Source organism: Struthio camelus, chromosome 1, assembly GCF_040807025.1.
Source record: "Struthio camelus isolate bStrCam1 chromosome 1, bStrCam1.hap1, whole genome shotgun sequence".
Lineage (NCBI taxonomy): Eukaryota > Metazoa > Chordata > Aves > Struthioniformes > Struthionidae > Struthio > Struthio camelus.
In genome coordinates, this window is record NC_090942.1 from 95,494,906 (window position 1) to 95,513,391 (window position 18,486).

Here is an 18,486-nt window from a genome sequence, read left to right on the forward strand (position 1 = left end):
GAGATTCTTTGCCTTCAACTCCCTGGCTTTCCCTTCTCAGATAGCTGATGATAACATCTTAGCCTTTAGAAAACACCCTGCTGCAGCTATCACCAACCTCAACAATAGCTGACAATTGAAGGTCTCGCAGCTGGCATTTCATAACTGCCTGCTGGAGTCCCTGCATGTGCTGAGGAAGGCCACCATCTGGGGATCCAGCGATAGTGACAGCACATGAATGTGCTGAGCAATCCAAGCTGAAAAAATGTGGAGTTGCATTTCAAGTCTTTTAACGCTCAAAATTTGGGACTATTTGGAGACGGGGATATGGTTGAGGTTTGTTTTTGCTTGAAATGTTTTTGGTGGGGCTTTCAGCATCAGAAAAGGCAGCTGCTGCCTGCTAGGACATTAGTTTTCTGGTTGTTGAACTGACTATTCAATGAAGCAGCTACGATGACTTGCATCATATATTGTCCATCATTCACTGAACTGGACAAAGTGAATCTTCTTGCTGGGAAAACAGGAATGTTTTCTTATCAGACTGCTGCCCTAGCCCGTAATATGGAGAATTATAAGGCAAGGACAATATACAGTACTCTGCACTCTTCTCCAAAGCTGTGTCCTTAATGCGAGCGTGAATTTTATCCAAGGTCTGAAAAGGTCTAAGTATAGGTTTTTTGGTTCTTTATAATTTTAGGTGCAGGCAGAGCCAGCATTTCCAAAATGCTGTGCTGGCTTTCTGGTTCCCCTGGAAGCCTAAAAGTAATCTAGAGAGATGGTTACAACAAGCTCTCCCACTCCATTTTGCTGGTTTCAATGTGTAAGGAAGGGAAGCCTGCTAATAAAGGATGTTTTACCACATGCGTTCGGTTTGAGTGAGAAGCTTGTCACTGAGAAGCTTTCTGACTCAGTTGAAACTGAGCCAGGTCCTTGGGTTTGTGGTATGAACGAGACACTTCAAGCATTGTATTCACCACGCTGTGGCTTATTAGAGGGACTGTGGGATATACCATGGGCAGCTAAATGAATCTGAGAACAGGATTTGGAGAAAGCTGCCTTTTCTTTTCAACTAGTACGCAAATTGCCATCAGGTTGTTCACAAAGGCTATTCTGTTGTTAATACTGTCTGTCCCAAATGAGCTGGACATAAGCAAAAGCACAAGATCTGAAAAAAAATCCTGGGTTCTGTCCCTCCCTGCTGTAAAGCTCTGAAGGACAACTTCATCCAGCATGGGGTGTTAGCTGAAACTAAATTCCCCCCCTGCTTTCCTAATGAGGAAATCCTAGTGATCTCTCTAACTCATAGAAAACCTCTCTGAATTGGTACTTCTTGCCCTGGAATGACTTAGACTTTGTCTTTGTGCTGCCTTCCCATACCTGGCCTGCACTCCTTACTACACTTCCCGAAAGAAAGAGTTAATAGGCAAGAGCCCAGGACTGCTGGGACTTGTCAGAAAGCCTTAATCTGGCTTTTTTCTCCCAAATGGCTAATAAAGCCTCCCTGTTCTGGCTGCAGTACTTTCTTGAAGCCATCACCCATTCTTGCTCTGTAAGAGTCTGTCCAAAGGCTGTTAACATCAAAGGAAAAGCTCCCTGGGCTTTGAATCAGGCCCTAATAGGGCTGTGTATTAGGATTCAGCTGCATCCCGTGTTCCATTAAAACGTTTTTCTTAATAACATTCTCAGAGATCTGTTTGGGGAACCTGAATGCTAAGGAGAGCTTTTCTCACATAATTCCTTTTCCAGGATGGTTGATATCTTCAGGACAAAAGATCTTGTGTTGTTTCAGTCCTGTAAATAAATACTTTCAGGATTAAAAAAATATGGTCTAAGGGAAAACATGAACACACTTGAGACCCAAATACTAAAAGCTGTGTACAGCTGTAGTCCTTAAAGTGTTTAGGATTAGGTGGTATTCCAAGGGTTAATCCCGTGGGATTAGTGTGGCAAGCACTTCTGCTGTTGTTTACACATCTCCTGTGAACAAGGCTGTGTTTTCACGGCAGGCCTCTCTAGGAGGGTTAGTCATAAAGGGCTTGCAGTCAGTCTTACAAGCTGAAAGAACAAGAGCAACAAGGATGGCAAATGCGTAGGGTTGTCCCTTAAAGGGATGACCCACAGATAAGGGGACCACTGCAGTTCTGGCATAAATTTGGTATGTTAGTTAAAAGAAAACCAAGCAGTTTCGTAGCAAGGGAGCAATACTCCATATCCAGCAGCCTGAATCTGGTGATAAAGTGATACCAGCCGTATGCCTGGCTTGTTCTTTATGCTTTCTTTCATTTGCCTGCTGAGACCCTGCTCCCCTGTGCAGCATCAGCATCCACAAATGTGGGTTCATCATCTTGTGCTTGGCCAGGGAGCGCACTGAAAAGCCAAGTGTGGGTGAAATGCTGTCAGCATTGGGCCAAGGCTGTGGCTCAGGCTTGGAGCTGAAACTGCTTTAGAGCAGAAGGCCAGGGTCTGGGTTTAAGGCTGGGCATTGGGTTAGGAGCAGGATTTAGACTGCTTTTATCCCTGTCCCACAGCGTTACATCAATGCACTGAAAAAGGAGGTTGGCTTGAGACTTAAACTGTTTTTTTTTTTTTTCTCTCTCTCTCTATTTCTCTCCCAGGCAGGAAGTGGAATAATTCTTCTCTTGATAATTTCATGGAGACAAATTTTTTAAAAAAAATAAATCACTGGAAATTAGTATGACCAGCAAAGCCCAGTTCTGTGCTGACTTTTCCAATGTCTCATAGAGGGGATGGTCCAACAGATTTACTCCATGTTCCTCTCGATTCAGGAACGCTGTACTGAAAGTGTTTGCTATGCAATTTTATGCATAAAAATAGCCCAGACACTTAACTGCATATCACATGAGGCAGAGCTTTGCTTTGGATCAAAAGTAGCAGCTTGTTTGCTTTTCGTCTCTTTTAAATGCTCTCTAACACGCTACCCAGCTCAGTGGACTGGGAGGGTTTTCCACATGGCTCTCATTTCCAGCATCCTGTTTGCTTCTCTGCTCCCAGTCAGCACAGTAGGCTCAGTCCGCGTTTGGATTTAAATCATTTCCTATGTGGCGTCTCAGCCGGGAGGCTCAGCTGCACGATGAAGGAAGCTAGCTGTGACACACCAGCCAAGCTAGCAGGCCCTGGGGCTCCTTTTGGCCTAGCATCTCTCAGCTTTGGCAGTGTGGCTGTAAGGGAAATCTGCCAAACTGGGGCAGGACAGGGCAGTGCCGGGGCACACACAGGTTGGGAGCTGCTGATCTCTTCAGTGATTTCCATCCTCTGGTTGGGATGGACCCTTCCCTACAGTCTGTCAGGGTGGAAGGGGCACAGCATCCCCATTTCAGACCACCAGAAAGAAACAATTTTTACACTCTGTGAAGACGCTGTAGTGTATTTTGAGAAGTTTCAGGTTCCCAGGAGATTAAAAAACAAAAACAAGCCTTCAGAGTTTCCCTCTGCTTCACCAGAAGCATTCAAGCAGTGAGAGGCGTTGGCAGAATAAAACAAACGTAGCAGATCAGGGAGGCTGAGGAACGCTTCAGCATCCACTCTGTTAAGCGAAGTTTCAGTTTAACAACTTTACTCTCTGCCCTCCTGCCCTGGTGACAGCTTTGTCCCTCTCTGATTGAGGCTGTGGCAGGAATCAGACAGTAAAAAACACATCTTCGGTCTCATGTCACATTTCATCTCTAAAGTGCTTCAGAAACATTAGCATGCTCATCCCAAAGGGCGTCTGGATTTTTGCTTTCCAACCCTCAGCCTGCTCCCCTTGCAGACCACAGCAGCAACAAGCTGTTTCTTGTTGCCCATGTAAACAGCTGTGATTAGCCTGCTGCACACATAAGAGGGAAATTAAACCATTTAGTTGCGTTTAGCAGCTCAGGCCCTTCTTCAAGCCCTCTCTCCCCACTAACACTTGACTAATGAGGCCAATTTACTGTCAATTAATTGCCCCAGGAAAGGACCCCTAATTGTGGCGAGCAAGGTGGCAGCTCTGGAGCGTTCAAGGGCCATGTGATGGTCAGCATGCCCCCCACCTCTGCCTTGGGGCTTATTAGCTTCTTTGTGTTTGTTGCAAAGTGCTGTTAATTGGGAGCCGGGGACAAGGAAATGAGAACTCTTGAGGCTAATTGATATGCACCTGCGGAGGGCTTTAGTGGCTGCAAAGTTCCTTTGACTTCAGAGAGAAGTCCTGAGGTTTTCTTTCTGCCCTGAAAGCCGGGGGCTCCGGTGGATTAGTGGGTGGGAGCCTTAATTTTCTTCTACACGTGGGGGTCCTACTCGCCAACAAGCAATAAAGTAAATAGCCTGGAGGAGGTAAGTAATGAGGATATATGCAAGGGTGGGGGCTGCAGTCACTTTCTTGTTCTGTATTCAGGGTGCCCTTCTTGGGACAAGCAGGTGGAGCACTTAAGTGGAGATTAAGGGCTATTGGGCTTTTGTCTTTACAGCATTGTTTGCTTCTGTTTCTTGGATAAATTAAATAGTTTTTACTGCATAGAGTGGGAATAAGATATATTTTGTGATTTCCTAACAAAATACCTGACTGTTAAGTACTCCTGTAATTTTTATAGAGTGAGGAGTAGCTGTCCTGGAGTGTAAGACTGTAACTCAGTCTTGTGCAAAGCTTTGCTTGCCAAAAGGAAGCAGCCAACCAGTCTGGCCATGAACTATATGTAAACGCCCTTGTAGGGCTCAGAGCCATCTTCCAACCAGATCTGTATGTTCTTTCTTCATGTCTGTCATCCTGACATCCCCAAGGCAGATTACTACCCCTGTTGCACGAGCCTGCCCTGCTTCTGCAGCTTCCCTTGGCTGAGCCCTTGGGTAAAGCATTGTGAAACACAGCATAGAACCAAGACCAAAGCCCAAAGCTGCCGTCCCATGCAGTGGTATAAGTCACTGTTTGTGCAAAGTAATGGTTCCTCTTCCTTGTTGCTTTGTGTATGTGTTGTGTCCAGAAGCTCTGAATAAAAGGCAGATATTTGAGCTGCTTGCAGGTTGTGGCACGGCCAGTTCCAGTATTAACTAAGTTAGGAAAAGACCTCTAAGGTGTTGCTGGTATAGCCTTCAGCAAGTGTGGCATTGATGCTTTCTTGTTCTATCCGCTAGTTGCACTTCTGCAAAGGTACTCAGGACCTGGCTTTTTGAATGTGAACTCGCATCTCTTAGCCATTGGACTGACTCCTTTCCTAGGACACCAGGGGTGTAGCACCACTCCTTAGCTACTTTTTGAGCCTTGAATGATAAAGCTGACCTAGCGCATACACTCTCAGGTAGTGTCACAGGAGGGGTTTTGAGTTCTGAAGGGTTTTGCTGGTAAAGGGCAGAGATACCAACAGCTGATTGTTTGTGGTTTCCTTGCTGCCTCCTATATGCTACCCTTAGTTTGTAGTAACTGCTGTAGCGGGTGTTTTGGAGATGTGGTAATGTTTTGTGGAAACAAATCACTTGCTTTCATCTCGGGAGCAACAGCGATTGCGCTGGGGGAGTATGCTCTATTTTTCATGTCTCAGTCTTTCTTATTATTTAAATTAATGTGAGTTGCAGTTGTCAAGAAAGTGAAGGATTGATGGCAATTAACTAGAATGAGCTTTGTGCAAGCGGGTTTTGCACAGGCTTTTCCTTCTTAGCTCTGTCACTGCACTTTGCTTGGGATCTGAGTTCCCACACCAGCTCTGCTCTTGTCCATGCCTGCCCCACGGCCCCTCCCCTGCTCTCCCAGCCACAGGCTTCCCAGACTAGCTCTGCCAGTGCCGCCCTCCTGTCCCATAGCTTGCCCTGCTCTCTGAGACGCAAGCTGCTCAAGGAGAAGGACGGCTGGTTAGTTTTGGATTATGTTATTTACCATAAGTGAGTGACATGTAAGATGAGATGCTGAGCTGGCATCAGAAGTGCACTGTAGATGTGAAATGCATAAGAAAGAAACATGTGAGTTTCAAGCCATTATACTCGGAGCTAATTCCCAGCCCTCCAGAGTCTGTTGCTAGTACGGCATCCTGTGTCTCAAGGGATGGAGGGGTGTATCACTGTGCTGTACTTCCCTTCGATGGGGCCACTGTTACAATATATAATGCTCTGCCTCTCGGTTGCTTCTCTCTACCCTCCCTCACACGGTGACATCCTAAGCATAGGGTAATGGATGCCCCATATTACATTTATGCTGAAAGGAAGGAAAGAATCTGGCAGTTCTGTCTTTTTTGGCAGTATCAGAGAGCCCGGCAGCACTTTCCCAAGATCTCTGAAGCCGGAAGGGTCTGGCAGCATCCTGGTCGTCTTTGGAAGGACAAGTTTTTAGGCTGAATATGAAAATTCTCTGGTCTTTCTAAGAGCTCTGTTTAACTGTAGTGCTCCTCATACCATGGATCTGCAGACTGTGGTAGTTCTGCCTGTGCTAATAGTTCAGAGAGGCTAGGCATGCATGCAAAGTTTCTCCAGGTGAGAGTGACCAAGAGGTGGCTGAGCAAAAAGGCGGCCCTAACACCCAAAGGTTCCTGGGGCCAAGAGATTTTTCCCAGCAGCCTGGGAACTGTGAAAACGTAACACAACCCACACATAGGAAAAAAGTAATAAGGTCAAAGCTTCTCATTTTAAGACTGTCCTAAAAAGGTGTATGCAAAGTAATGACAAGTGCCAAGGAGGCAATGCTAACTGTTGCTGCTGCTGACAGCTTTGGCATTTTAACATGCTCAGTTGACACCCTGAAAATTAAGTCTCTGACTTTTTTTTATCTTGAGTGAAATTACTGTCCACTAAAATCTAGTCATTTTTAGCACTAGCTGGTTTTGGATTCTGAGGAGACACAACCAAACCATGTTTTAAATTCACAGTGAAATTATTTGCTGCCCTATTCCCCTTCCTTTCAGCCCTTTCTTGCCCTCTGACCAGGATGTCAGCTGAAGGGAACTAGCCATTATACCCCGACAGGATTTCAGCCTTGGATGCCCTTTTTTCCCCTCATTTGAAAAAGTGGCAAGCCAGATATGGCCATCTGGTCACATCTTCTTCCTCTTGGGCATTTGGTCTGCATGGTCAGATCTGTTTGTATTTGCTGAGTTTACTTGATGTTCTGCAAACTGAAATGACTTGACATCTCTGGAAAGTGGCAGGGTGCACATGTCCTAACAGCAGCTCTGCTGCTGATCCCCAGTAATGGCTTTTGCTGCTCTCCCACTCCGTCTGGCATTTCATAGCTCTGCCAGAGCCTCCAACTAACCTAGAGCTCCATCTGCTAGTCCTACTTTAGCTTAGTCCAAAACAGGTTGTTTGTTGTTTTATTGTGTGGGTTTTTTCCTAATGTAAATGCCAACCCCTTGAGGTCAAGATAGTTGCCTAAACATGTGGTCTAGGCGCTGGCTTTAATCCTGTTGCCTCTGTAGGACTTTCTCTTACCCATCTTTGTAAAGCTCACCCATGTTCACCAGCACACCACAGAGAAGCTCCAAAGTCTTTGTCCTCATGTCCCCTGACACAGCAGCCAGGTTAGAAGTCTTGCAAAAGCGGTAGCCTCTCTTCTTCTTTCCCAGGCTAAGCCTACACATCTCTGTCTTCTTCAATATGTTTGGTTGCAGCTGTGAAACGCAGTGCTCTATTAAGAGTATGTGCTGTGCTGCTACGTGACTGACATGGGACCTCCCTGCCGTTTTGTTCCTTGCAATAGTGTAGCAGTTTGAATTTCTACACAAACACTGCATGGTTCTCCCAGCCTGCAGCTCGGCAGGGTGTTCCTGGCATATTCCCTTTCTGCTGCCCTATATGCAGTCTTGGGGTATCTGTTGCTGAAGGTATTTGCTCACTTTGAGGCCACCGTGTGACTGTTTTTTTTCATACTGTCAGGCATTTGCTATGTCGAACTCCAGGTCTGGGTGTTTAATAAAGGAGGAGGAGGTAGGAAATAGTTCTCTCTTACAGTTAGTGAAACTCATATACTCCTCAACATGGTGGGATCGAATTCTCTGACATCATCATCGTTTTCCAGCAATGCTTGTTTATTCTGTTTTGTTCTGTCCCCTCCTACCTCTTCCCAAGTACATAGACACACTACTGATGGCTCACAGTGAATCATCAACGTAAAATGTATTAGGGCTTATTTTTGTCAGTGGATTTTGCTTTGGAAGGAACAGGATGATTTTCTGCTGTGCTTTGCTTTACCCAGTATTGTGCTGGTAGGCAGGTATCCCTACTCTGAAATTTCTTCCCTCTAAAGGAAGGGGGCTCAGGTGCAGTTAATCAGTTTCCCAAAATGCCTTGATTCGGTTGCCTCACCATGAGTTTATCAGCCATCAATTTTAACTCTGAAGCAGCAAGCTAACTTCCAAGTTCACTCCTCCTTGCTCCCTGGTTTCAGTTAGACCAGACTGCTCAGTGGCTTGTCCAGATGAGTTCTAAATATCTCTGAGGGTGGAGGTTCTACCACCTCTCTGAGGAACCTGTTCACATGTTTGACATCCCCCATAGTAAAAGTTTCTCCCTTATATTAAGGCAGAATTTTCCTGTGTTGCAACTTCTGTCTGCTGCTTTTCACCATTCCACTGTGCACTCTGAGAAGAGCATGACTCTGTCTCCTCTGCACCCTCCCATTAAGTATTTGTAGACAGCAACAAGGTCTCCCATCAGCCTTTTCTTCTTATGGCTAAACAGACTGAGCTCTCTCAGGCCTTCCTTGTACGTCGTGTGCTCCAGCCCCATGACCATCTTGGGATCCCTCAGGTGGACTTGCTCCAGTATATCGATGACCTTGTGTCAGGGAGTCCAAAACTGGGCACAGTGCTTCAGATTTTCTCTCATAAGCACAAAGTAAAAGGATATAATCACTTCTGTCTGCCCTTGGGCTACACTCTTGCTAGTACAGCGCAGGATGTGATTGATGTTTGCTACAAGGGTACATTGCTGACTCATACTCAACTTGCTGTTGACCAGGGACCCCCAAGTCTTTTTCTGCAAGGCTGCTTTGTAGCCTGCAATCCCTAGCCTGTACTACTCTTATTGGTGGTGTTCCAGACCAGGTGCAGGACTCTACATTTGCCTTTGTTGAACTACATGAGGTCCCTGTCAGCCCATTCTTTCCAACATGTTGAGATCCTTCTGAATAACAGCCCTGCCATCCAGCATATAGACCACTCTCTACCAATTTGGTATCGTACACATAGTTGCTGAAGATATACTCTCTCCTGTCATCTGGATTGTTAATAAAGATGTTAAACAGTCTTGGCTCCAGGTTCTATCCTTGGGAGACACCACTACTAACCAGCTGCTAGTAGGACTTGGTGCTGCTAAATCACCACTGTTTGAGTCCAACAGTCCAGCCAATTACCCGTTTCACCCACCTGTTATCCATTTCTCCACTCTGTCGCCTATGAATTTAGCTGTAAGAGTACTATAGGAGCCTGGGTCAAAGCCCTTGCTGAAGTCAAGATATATAACATCCACTGCTCTCCTCTTATCAGTGATGACAGTCAGTCATCACACTGTAGAAGGCAATCAAGTTAGTCAGGCATGATTTGTGCTTGGTAAATCCATGCTAGCTATTTCTTGTCATGTTCTTGTCCTTTGTGTGGCTGGCAGTGGCTTTGAGGAGGATATGCTTCATAACTTCCTCAGGGAGTGAGGTTAGGCGACCAGCCTGTATTTCCCTGGTTCTTCCTTTTTGCCTATCTTGAAGATGGGTGTGACACTAGCCTTTTTCCAGTCATAAGGAATCTCCCACGGTCACCATGACCTTTCACAGATGAGAGAGGGTAAAGGTGATAGGGAGGAAAGACTGTTTGGCTCCCTCAGCACCTTTGGATGCAGCCCGAGTGGCCTGTTCTTGTGCTTTGTAGAAGCTGTCCTTGAAGATCTCCAGCTTTCTTGGGCCCCTTTGTTCTCTTGGGTAGTTTTCCATTGGATCTTTCCAAGATGATCCCTGAATGAACTGAGGTCTCCTCTCCTGAAGTCCAGGGATGTGATTCTAGAATTTGTCATACTCGCTTCTCTTAGAATCTTAAGCTCCACAGTCTCATGGTCACTGCAGCCCGCATCGTCACATCCTTCACGTCTTCAGGCAGCTTTCCTTGCTCGTGAGCAGTAGGTCCAGCAGAGCATCTCTCCTAGTCTGCTTGTTGATCACCTGCAACAAGAAATTGTCATCAACAAGCTCTAGAAATCTTCTGGAGTTCTTGAGTCCTTCCAGTAAATATCAGGGTGGCTGAATTCCCCTGTTAGTACCAGGGCTTGTGATTGTGAAGCCTCTTCTATCTGTCTAAAGTAGGCTTCATCTACTACTACTTCTTAATCAGATGGTTGGTAGCAGACACACTGACTATCACGAGTGACATTGCGATACCTGCTGATCCTTACCCATAAGATCCCAGCTAGTTCATTGTCACTTCCAAGGAAGAGCTCTGTACACTCCAGTCACTCCTTTGTACGGAGCACACCTCTCTTCCTTTGCCTTTCCAGCCTGCCTTTCCTGTATCCACCCCTGTATCCACCCCTTACAGCATGCCAGTCCTGTGAGCCATCCCACCATGTCTGTGTAATTCCAATGAGTTCATAGTTCTGCAAATCTGCATGCACTTCTAATTCCTCTGGTTTGTTCACCATGCTGCCTGCATTTGTGAACAGGTGCTTGAGATGGCCCCCCAGCTGCCTGCTCACAAGGGGAGCACGGAAGTCTCTCCTGCTGTTTTGGCCCCAGGCTGCTTCCTTCACTGCCCCCTGTGCTGTCACTTCCCTCCAGGTTAGGGCAATCCTTCCCTGATACACCTCGTTTAAATCTCTTCTCACCAAGGTTAGCAAGCCTTTTGGCAGACACTTTTGCCTCACTTTGTTAGATAGACCCTGTCCCTGCTCAGAAGCACCTGTTCCTCCAGGAGGATCCTGTGGTCATAGAGGCTGAAGTCCTGTCCATGAGTTTGGGGCCCACAGAGAGGAGCTAATGAGCTGTGGGTTATAAACAATATTCTTGTGAATCCAGCGACACAGGTAGAAGTGAGGTGCTCTCTGTAGGCTTCATTTCCTTTTCCTCATCTAGCTTCGCCTCAAAAGGACCATCAACCACTCCTGCCAAGAAGGGGGAAGGGGGGGTTTCTGTCTGTTTACTTTGTGGTAAGCAAAGCAGAAAATGATCTTGTTTCATTCCTCGCTACACACAAATTCGGAAGCTGAAAAAAAAAAAGATTCCTTTTTAGTTCAACTCCCTCACCTCCTCCTGAGTATGAAGCATGGAAGCGAGACATTAATGTGAGAACGGAAAGATTGGAACAGCCTGTTCTGCCTTGGGGGAAGGCTTAGAGACTGAAACACCAGATACTCTCTGTACCTGGAGTCACAAGTTCAAATCCCAGCAGGATCAGGTCAGTCCCTCAGATTGCCACAGTACACAACTAAGTTAGCTCAGTGGAGGATCTTTAAGGGCCCTGGAAACCTGAGCCATGTCCGTTCCCTGGAATTGTTAAAGACCCTACCATGCTTTTTGTGCTATGCTGTGCAGTTAGCCAATACCTTCTGTATCCAAGTAGAAGCTACATAGAGTGAGCGGCCCACAGGGGACTCCCACAAGGCTCAAAGATGTCACGGAAATCTTCCCACTCTCATCCATTGAACCTTCTTGCAGCATAGCTCCCGTTAGTCGTGGCATGAGTCCTGGCTTCTGAGCACATCACAGAAGTCACAGCAGAAATGAGTTTTACAGTTCTCTGGTTCATTTCCGTGTGGACATTTAGTTACATGAGCAGTAGAACAGGACCCTTGCTAGCAGCATGGCTTGGAGGTGCTTGAGGGAGGTAACAATAATGAATATACCGTCTGAATCTGTGCCTGATGCATGTTTGGAAGTTTGTGCCTCTAGGCCTGATGCTCTGCAGGAGGAAGTAGAAATGCATCTGAGACTACTTGGAATGTAAAAATTAATTAGGAGAGCAGGGACAGCGCATGGAGCCTGCCTACTCTTTCCAGGCCTCCTTGGGGCACTCGAACAAGTTCTTACAGGTTAGTTTATGGAGGCTCCAAACCTTTCCAAGCACAAAGTGTCACAGTTGCAGCAAAAGCCATTTCTACCTGTAGTTCTTTAGAGCTGTGGTACCCTTGTGAGACAATTCCCAGAGGAGGAAATTGAGGACAGAAACTAACTAGAGCAAGTATGGGGCAAGGATGCTTTCCTGATTATACCATTTCAGTCCCCTCAGTGTGAAAGTTTCATGTGAGCTGTGCTGGTTTCCCATTACTGAGTCACCACAGAAGTTAGCGCTGCTGGGTTTTTGAGGCATTCTGTTAGCTCTATCCTTAGTCAATGCAGGCAGCTTTCCTGAGGCAAGAAGGCCATGCTTTTTCAGTACTTACTGACTCAGCGTAACCTTGTCTGTATCTCTGCTCCATTTTTCCTTTCCCCCTCCTGGCTGCTTCACCCTGTGCACACTCCTGAAAGCAAAGCGCTGTTCACTATAACTTTCTGCATTTTTTTCTTTACATTTCTGCATCATCAAAAGAATGATGTGCATGAATAGATTTTCTTGGCCATTGAGAGGCTGGGCTCCTGTACTTGGGGCATTGACAGACTTTCAAAAATCATAGTAGTAGCGAGGAGTACAGCCTGTGAGAGAAGCCCATAGCTGCCTCTGGTTAACGAGTAGGTAGGTTAATGAGTCAGACCAGCTGCTTCCCCCCCCCCCACCCCCCGAACTCTGGGTAATGAGGTCCAAATTTGTTTTGTCTTCACAGTTCCACCAAAGATCTCCAATATCTCCTCGGACATCACCGTGAATGAAGGCAGCAATGTGACCCTGGTTTGCATGGCAAATGGGCGTCCTGAGCCTGTCATCACCTGGAGGCACCTCACCCCGACAGGTAAGTGACCCATTTGTACTATGCTGGTGATTTGTGAACTATACAGTAGTCTTCTCCTTTTCTAGCATCAAGAGAAAATTTCAGTAGCCACTGAGGCAGCTGTAAAAAAAGGAGTAAGGTCTTTAAATGCACCGCAAGCGTACTTTACAGTGTGGTCTCCCAAGGTTTGTAACCAGGTTGTCCCGAGGAACAACTGAAATTACATCAGTAGAAGCTCTGCGGAATTGGACCTATAATTCCATTTAGCTTTGGTCTTCATCTAATAGTCTGAGTCTTTACTGGTGGTGATGCACATGGAGGAAAAAAGACTGCTGGAGTGGAGAAAAAAACACTGCTGCTGCCGGGGGGGAAAGGATTTCTGTTTAGATACTACACAGAATAGGATCTTTCCGAAACCAGGGAATTTACTTCCCACTGCTTTGCCTTAAAACAGAGAGGCAAACAGTGGCACAGATGATTTCATACTACTCCCTACTTTGGCAGACAGTCTTCCGGTGTTTTGTGAGATGGGCAAAGGAGGCGTTTGTCCTGCAAGGTGAGCGAAGGGCAGGGAGAAACAGAGTAAATGAGAACTCACCACCGTTGTTCTACTACAAAGAACCCCTTTTCTGCACCTTTCGTGATCCAGGGCGTGGCAAACTTGGAAAGAGAACGTACTTTTCAGTAGTCTGACTCTGTGGGGATAGCAGTGTGGGTTGCAAGGAAGCTCCACCCTTAAAGGTTTATCAGTAGCGAGAGAACAAGAGGTAGGTTCCTTTTCCTCCTCTCCATCAAGTCCTTTGAGGAAACAAGAATTTCATCTGAGTTCTTTTGCCATTAGATATTATTTCATCTAAAATGGGTGGGGAAAATGTTCATTAGCTCAGTATGAATAAGGTTCTTTGATACCTTCATATGTTCACAGAGTCAAAGTGGGCTTGAGGTAGGCAAAATAAAAGCTTCCTCCTTGTGCTCGGGATAGCCGAGCTAACTATTGCAAGCCAGCAGCCAGAAAGGGGTAGAAGGTTGCAAAAAACAGATTAGAGGGAGAAAGGCAGAAAGAGACATTGGAACAAGTCTCAATCCAAGTGCTGCATCCAGATGCCCCTGCATCTGGGGTCTTTGGTTCAGATTTGGGCTACTTAGATTTTCTGTCTCATCCATTCAGCCAAACCAAAGTCCTCTTGAGCTTTCACATATTTCAAAGCCAGATGTGCAGTTCATATTTCTGGCCCGTTTCTTGTAGCGTAGAAAGAAAGAAGACAGGGAAGAACTTTCAGGGAAAGGTGGGAGGAGCAGAGCTCATGAGGGAAGCGCTATTCCTTTGTGGTATCATCCTCAAGCACCTGACTTTCCTCTTCTGCTGTTGTCAATATTAAGCATGGCTGTGCCATTGAGATCTGTGAGGAGACAGGATGTATTTTCCCCCTTTTTATTAAGTTATATATTTACAATCCGCTAACTTCCAAGAGGCAATTTTTTAAGATTTATTTCTTACTGAATCTCCCATCTGACTGCTGCATCATTCTTGCAGTCCTTCCCTCCACCTAACTCTTTCTTGTATTCAAGTGGGAGCCATTTCCTAGCTGTTCAGTGTGCACAGCCTAACATTGTTTGAGTTAAGGGAGTTACAGGGATACCAGATTAAAACCTCATGAAAGCTAAGATTCGATATACATCAGATGCATTGTGGAGAACAGTAATGTGAAGATTCCTGTCCTGACTCATCACTTTGGCTGCATGCTTGTACTTTGTGTTTTTTTCCAATTGCACTGCCTACTCAATTGTATTAGACACACACTTCTTTTCTCCATTTTTAAGGCTCCTCAGAGCAAAGCTCCACTCTAGCTGTCCTCTCTGGTACACAGCAGGACTGCCATCCCTGCTTTGATTCCAGTGTCTGTTTTCCCTGGCCCATTGTTTGGTTCTCCAGCGTGCACATTCCCACTTTTTCTCCTGTCCTGTGTGTCTCGGAGGCATTACCTGTTAGCATCCATCAACACCATCTCACTGTCCATGAGGTCCATCCTGAGACCTTCCCTCTACAGTGAGGCCTACCAGGTACGCCCTTCCTGTCCAACCAGAGCCCAGGATAAAGGGCAGGCAGTCCCCAGTCTGTCACCTCCGTATCTCATTGCTTGTTGCACTCTCTCTCTCCTTCCCCCATCTCAACCCATCTGTTATCTCTTTATGCTTACAGAGGAACTGCTTTAAGGCAGATGTCAAGTCTTTGTGCAGCACATAGCCCAGTAAGATACTTGCCCCAAAGTGGGGGCCACAAGGCCTCCATGTAAAAGTTTTCCTTGAGGTTGGCAATTAATATAGATCCCAAATTTATCCCAAAACTATTGCAGTTGGAAACATCTGTCTTATCTTGGAATTTCCCTTTTCCAGAACTGTAACGCATTTTGGCTCCATTTATGTTGGTTCTGAAGACATCTGCTGTGCATCAAAGAGCTATTTTAGATTCCTGTAAAGGTTTCAAAAATCTCCCCCTCTCTCTCTATGGATCTTTTTGCAGTTAAATTCATGACTGCAGATCTGGAAGAATGAGTGTTATTGAGCTTGTGTAGGAGGTTTTGAGTGGACAGGCTGTGAAATTAAACCAGTACTGGGGGGCGCGAGAGGGCCAAATTGCTTTTTCTTTGTGCGCTCTCCTCAAGGAGTTGATTAGTGAATTCGTCTGCTCTTTCTTCATTCATTGACGTCGTCAATACTGTTTGTTGGCCAATAAGCTGAGTTAGGATCAGAGAAATGATTTATTTCTTGTTGGCTAGGAAGTGGAAGAGAAATATACAAATGCAAAGGGAAAGCAGTATTGTTACTTATGCAAAGAAGGTAGGCATGCATGTAATAGTTTGGTTAAAAGCTACTGGGCCTCAGGATTGATTGTAGCCTGCTCATCTGTCTATCTGGGAAGTAAAAAAAAAAAAAATCACTGTCAAAAATGCTCCTTTCCTTCTTTTCCTGGTCCTTCAGTGAATAGTTGAACCAGACATTTTTCTCTCATCAATTGTAACTCTGCAAGCCCAGAAGCAACCCATAGGAAAGCCCCCTCTCCTTCCTCTGTGAAGTAGCTGAAGTGTTGCTGTTGACTGTAGCTCTGAAGCCGGGGGAAAGGGAGGTAAGGGGAAAAATAGTTTAATAATTCAGATGGCAAATGACAATATAGATCAGCTTTATTTCCAAGCAGTGTCTGGTAATGAAAGCGGAAATGACATTCTAAAGACACGAGTCTTTGCTCTCCGTTCCTTTTCGGATGATTGACTAACTGGTTTTTGACAGAGCAGGTGGAGAAGAGATATTCAGCCTTTTCCTCGTTATCTGACAGGTTATTATGCTGTAGGACATGGGCACCCTGGTCAAACTAGTTATAGGCAGTTTAATAGGCAGTGCCTGTGAGCATGAACAGCTTCATTAGCTCCCTTGCTCCAGCCAGCAGAGCTCTCTTCCGGCAGCACAGGCTTGCGGGTCCCAACCCCAGGCCCAGCATCTCCCTGCCCACAGTCCTATCGTTCCCTCTGCGAGTTAGGACGCAGCTGCAGACTTATTAAGCCTGCTGTACCTTATGACTTTTGCCATCCCAGTTTGTGATGGCAGGCCATGGAAAAGACCGTAGCAGCCCTCTGAATTGCATTTGTCAGGAAACTGTGATTTGTTCAGTTAGAGTGGGAATGAGTACGGATGGTTTCCTATACAAGTACATGCGTTTAGCAGTTGTCAGCATTAGGAGCATTTCACTGGGGAACATCTATTGTCTGTCTTGTCTCATTTCAAGAGCTGAAAGAAAGTGTCTCTCATCTATTTAAAGGGGCAAAACCCAGATTCTTCCCGCTGTAATTTTGTGGAAGGAGTAGGTGGTGTCCTATTGCTTTCTTCTCCTTAATATTAACTCATGACCTCTATGAGCTGTGGCCCACAAAGGTATAGATTTTGTTCTTCACTGAATACAATCCAGTCAAATTTCCAGTTGGTGCACCGCTGTCTGGACAAGGTCCCAGCACAGGACCAGGTATCGTTCATCACGCTAACAGGTTCTGTGTAGGCTACCACAGTCAACCTGCCCATCTGTGGTCAGTGATGTTAGGAGATGCTCTGTTTTCCCTGGATTGCACACCAAGATAACAACTTACACAGTCAAGAATAAATCTCAGTAAGATAGTTTACAGATGGTAGGCAATGCCTGCTTTTGAGCTCACCTTAGTTTTACTTCATGTCTTTCTTGACTGACATTTTTTCAGGCTAATGCATGAGTTGTCTCAACCTTTAAGCTTCTTTAATCACAATCCAGAAGCTTAATCATTTATGATTTCTCATCTCTCCATCTTATTCAGAGGCATGCTAGATGCCGGGCTGACTGAAAAAGAACTTCCTTGGGAAAACAAAAATTCGTGTACGTCTGTATTCTTATCAGTAAACCCCTCTCGAGAGAAGCCCTAAAGAGTGGCCGCTTGTGAATTGGGTTAGCAGTGATGTGGATGGATGTGGACGGTTTTTGCAAGTTCTTTGCATTACTAGTGACCCCCCTCTGCCAAGCCCATTGCCCTCATGGGCAGACAAAAGCAGAAGAGAAAGACAGCTCCTATCCCAAGGATCTTGCACTCAAAGTAGCAGAAATGATCCCATTCATCCTTTTGCTCTTTTCCCACAAGGTATCAGTGGCTGAAACCTCCCCAAGAGCCTTGCTCCTGGGTGCTTGTGGCAGGTGCTGTGGGATCAGTACCCACGTGTCATGGCAGCCTGGGAGGCTGTGGCAGGGAGACAAAGCTGTATTGATGTCCATGGAATTCAGCTCAAGGTTGAACAAGTGATGTTTTTACTGGTTCTGCATAACCAGATGAGTAGCAAAAAATTCAGTTTTCCTAGACGGTGTGAAATCTGTGTAAAAACTCCAGGTGTTTCATTCCTGATCCAACTTCTCTGGCCTCAGCACAGCAAGGTAGTGTGATATAGAAGAAAACAGCTTAAAGTCTCTCAAATTCCACCTGACGCTCTAAAGCTATCCACTTTGGCTCAAAAAAGGAGCTTAGTTATTACAGTGGTAATCACAGTATAAAAACCAGTCTAGAGCAAAGGAGGTAAGTATTGATTGCAACCCCCAAGTTTCATGTCACAGCATAAAATGAAAGGAGATGGGAAGGCCTGTCAAATATGCCAGTCTGATTTTCTGTGGAGGGTGCTAGAAATTCTCATCGAGTCTTAGAGAATTTACCATAACCTAGGAAGTTTAGAAGGGATAGAGAACACAGTAGACTGCCTGCATGCTGTATGTAATTGAGATGATATACATATAGTATTTTTATAAACAACTGTAGAACTCATTGCCATGGGAAGTTATTTAAAGACGAGTACTTGGCAAGACTCAGAGTCTGTATATTTCTGAGGGTAATGTGAACAAATCTGGATATTCTTGCAATTCGCAACAAAAATATTGAAAAGGATGTTCAAATTCAAGCTATGGGCTCAACTGCTAGAGATTGGGATGAAACCTAACCTGAAAGAGGCGGATTATCTAACACCTCCACTCATTCATGTTTCTTCAGTGCATGCAAGTCTCCTTTGAGGGCTGAACTCTGAATGAGAGGGAAGCAAAAAGTTCCCTGAAGTTGTGAGATTGAAGAAGGCCATATTGTTCACATAGGCACCTCTAACACTTACCTCCAGTGTTTGTTTGCCTCTCATTGTTGTTTAAAGTTTGCCCTTTATAAT

The 18,486-nt window shown here is 45.5% G+C and overlaps 1 protein-coding gene across 4 annotated transcripts in view; it reads left to right on the forward strand.

Moving 5' to 3' along the window:
* LSAMP (limbic system associated membrane protein) overlaps positions 1–18,486 on the forward strand; it is a 1,028,525-nt gene that overhangs the window by 891,428 nt on the left and 118,611 nt on the right. For all 4 annotated transcript variants that reach the window (XM_009675203.2, XM_068958854.1, XM_009675202.2 and 1 more), the window contains one exon: positions 12,673–12,798. In XM_009675203.2, coding sequence (XP_009673498.1) covers positions 12,673–12,798 — 126 coding nt within the window. The remainder of the gene's footprint in view (positions 1–12,672; positions 12,799–18,486) is intronic.